The sequence below is a fragment of the Carlito syrichta genome, unplaced genomic scaffold, assembly GCF_000164805.1.
Source record: "Carlito syrichta isolate Samal-C Ts95f unplaced genomic scaffold, Tarsius_syrichta-2.0.1 Scaffold158253, whole genome shotgun sequence".
Taxonomy (NCBI): Eukaryota; Metazoa; Chordata; class Mammalia; order Primates; family Tarsiidae; genus Carlito; species Carlito syrichta.
Genome location: NW_007102349.1, coordinates 1 through 402, shown reverse-complemented (window position 1 = coordinate 402; position 402 = coordinate 1). Strand labels below are relative to the sequence as shown.

Sequence of the window (402 nt, the reverse complement as noted above, 5' to 3'; positions counted from 1 at the left end):
GAACCACTTGCAGGGCAGCCCCTCCAGGTGGATGGTGTCCGGCCGCTCGCCGGGCAGCGTCTCGTTCATGTCGTGCGCGTCGCGGAAGAACGAGTCCCAGTCGTGGCGCGTGGGGAAGTCCAGCTTGAACTCGGCCGCGCGCACGCGCAGCGCGTCGGCGAAGCCACTGAGCTTGATGGTCTTGCCGTCCAGGCAGGCCAGGAAGGCCTGGACCAGCGCGCGGTTCTCCACCTCGCCCTCGAAGCGGATGAAGTCCATGGTGCTCTTGGCGATGCGCAGCGTGGAGAACTGGTGGCTGTGCACCATGGCCTTCAGCCGCTCCATGACCTCCCAGTTGGAGATGGACTTGCCCGGCTGGCGCAGCGGCGGCAGCGCCACGCTGATGGTCATCTTGGTGATGGG

At 66.9% G+C, this 402-nt stretch overlaps 1 protein-coding gene across 1 annotated transcript; it reads right to left on the bottom strand.

The window, feature by feature from the left end:
• Nucleotides 1-3: 3 nt before the first annotated feature.
• On the bottom strand, nucleotides 4-399 carry AKAP17A (A-kinase anchoring protein 17A; the record flags this gene model as incomplete). Its single annotated transcript, XM_008051051.2, has 1 exon — nucleotides 4-399. A coding segment is annotated over one exon (396 nt), but the record flags the coding sequence as incomplete, so codon positions are not given.
• Between the last annotated feature and the right edge of the window lie 3 nt (nucleotides 400-402).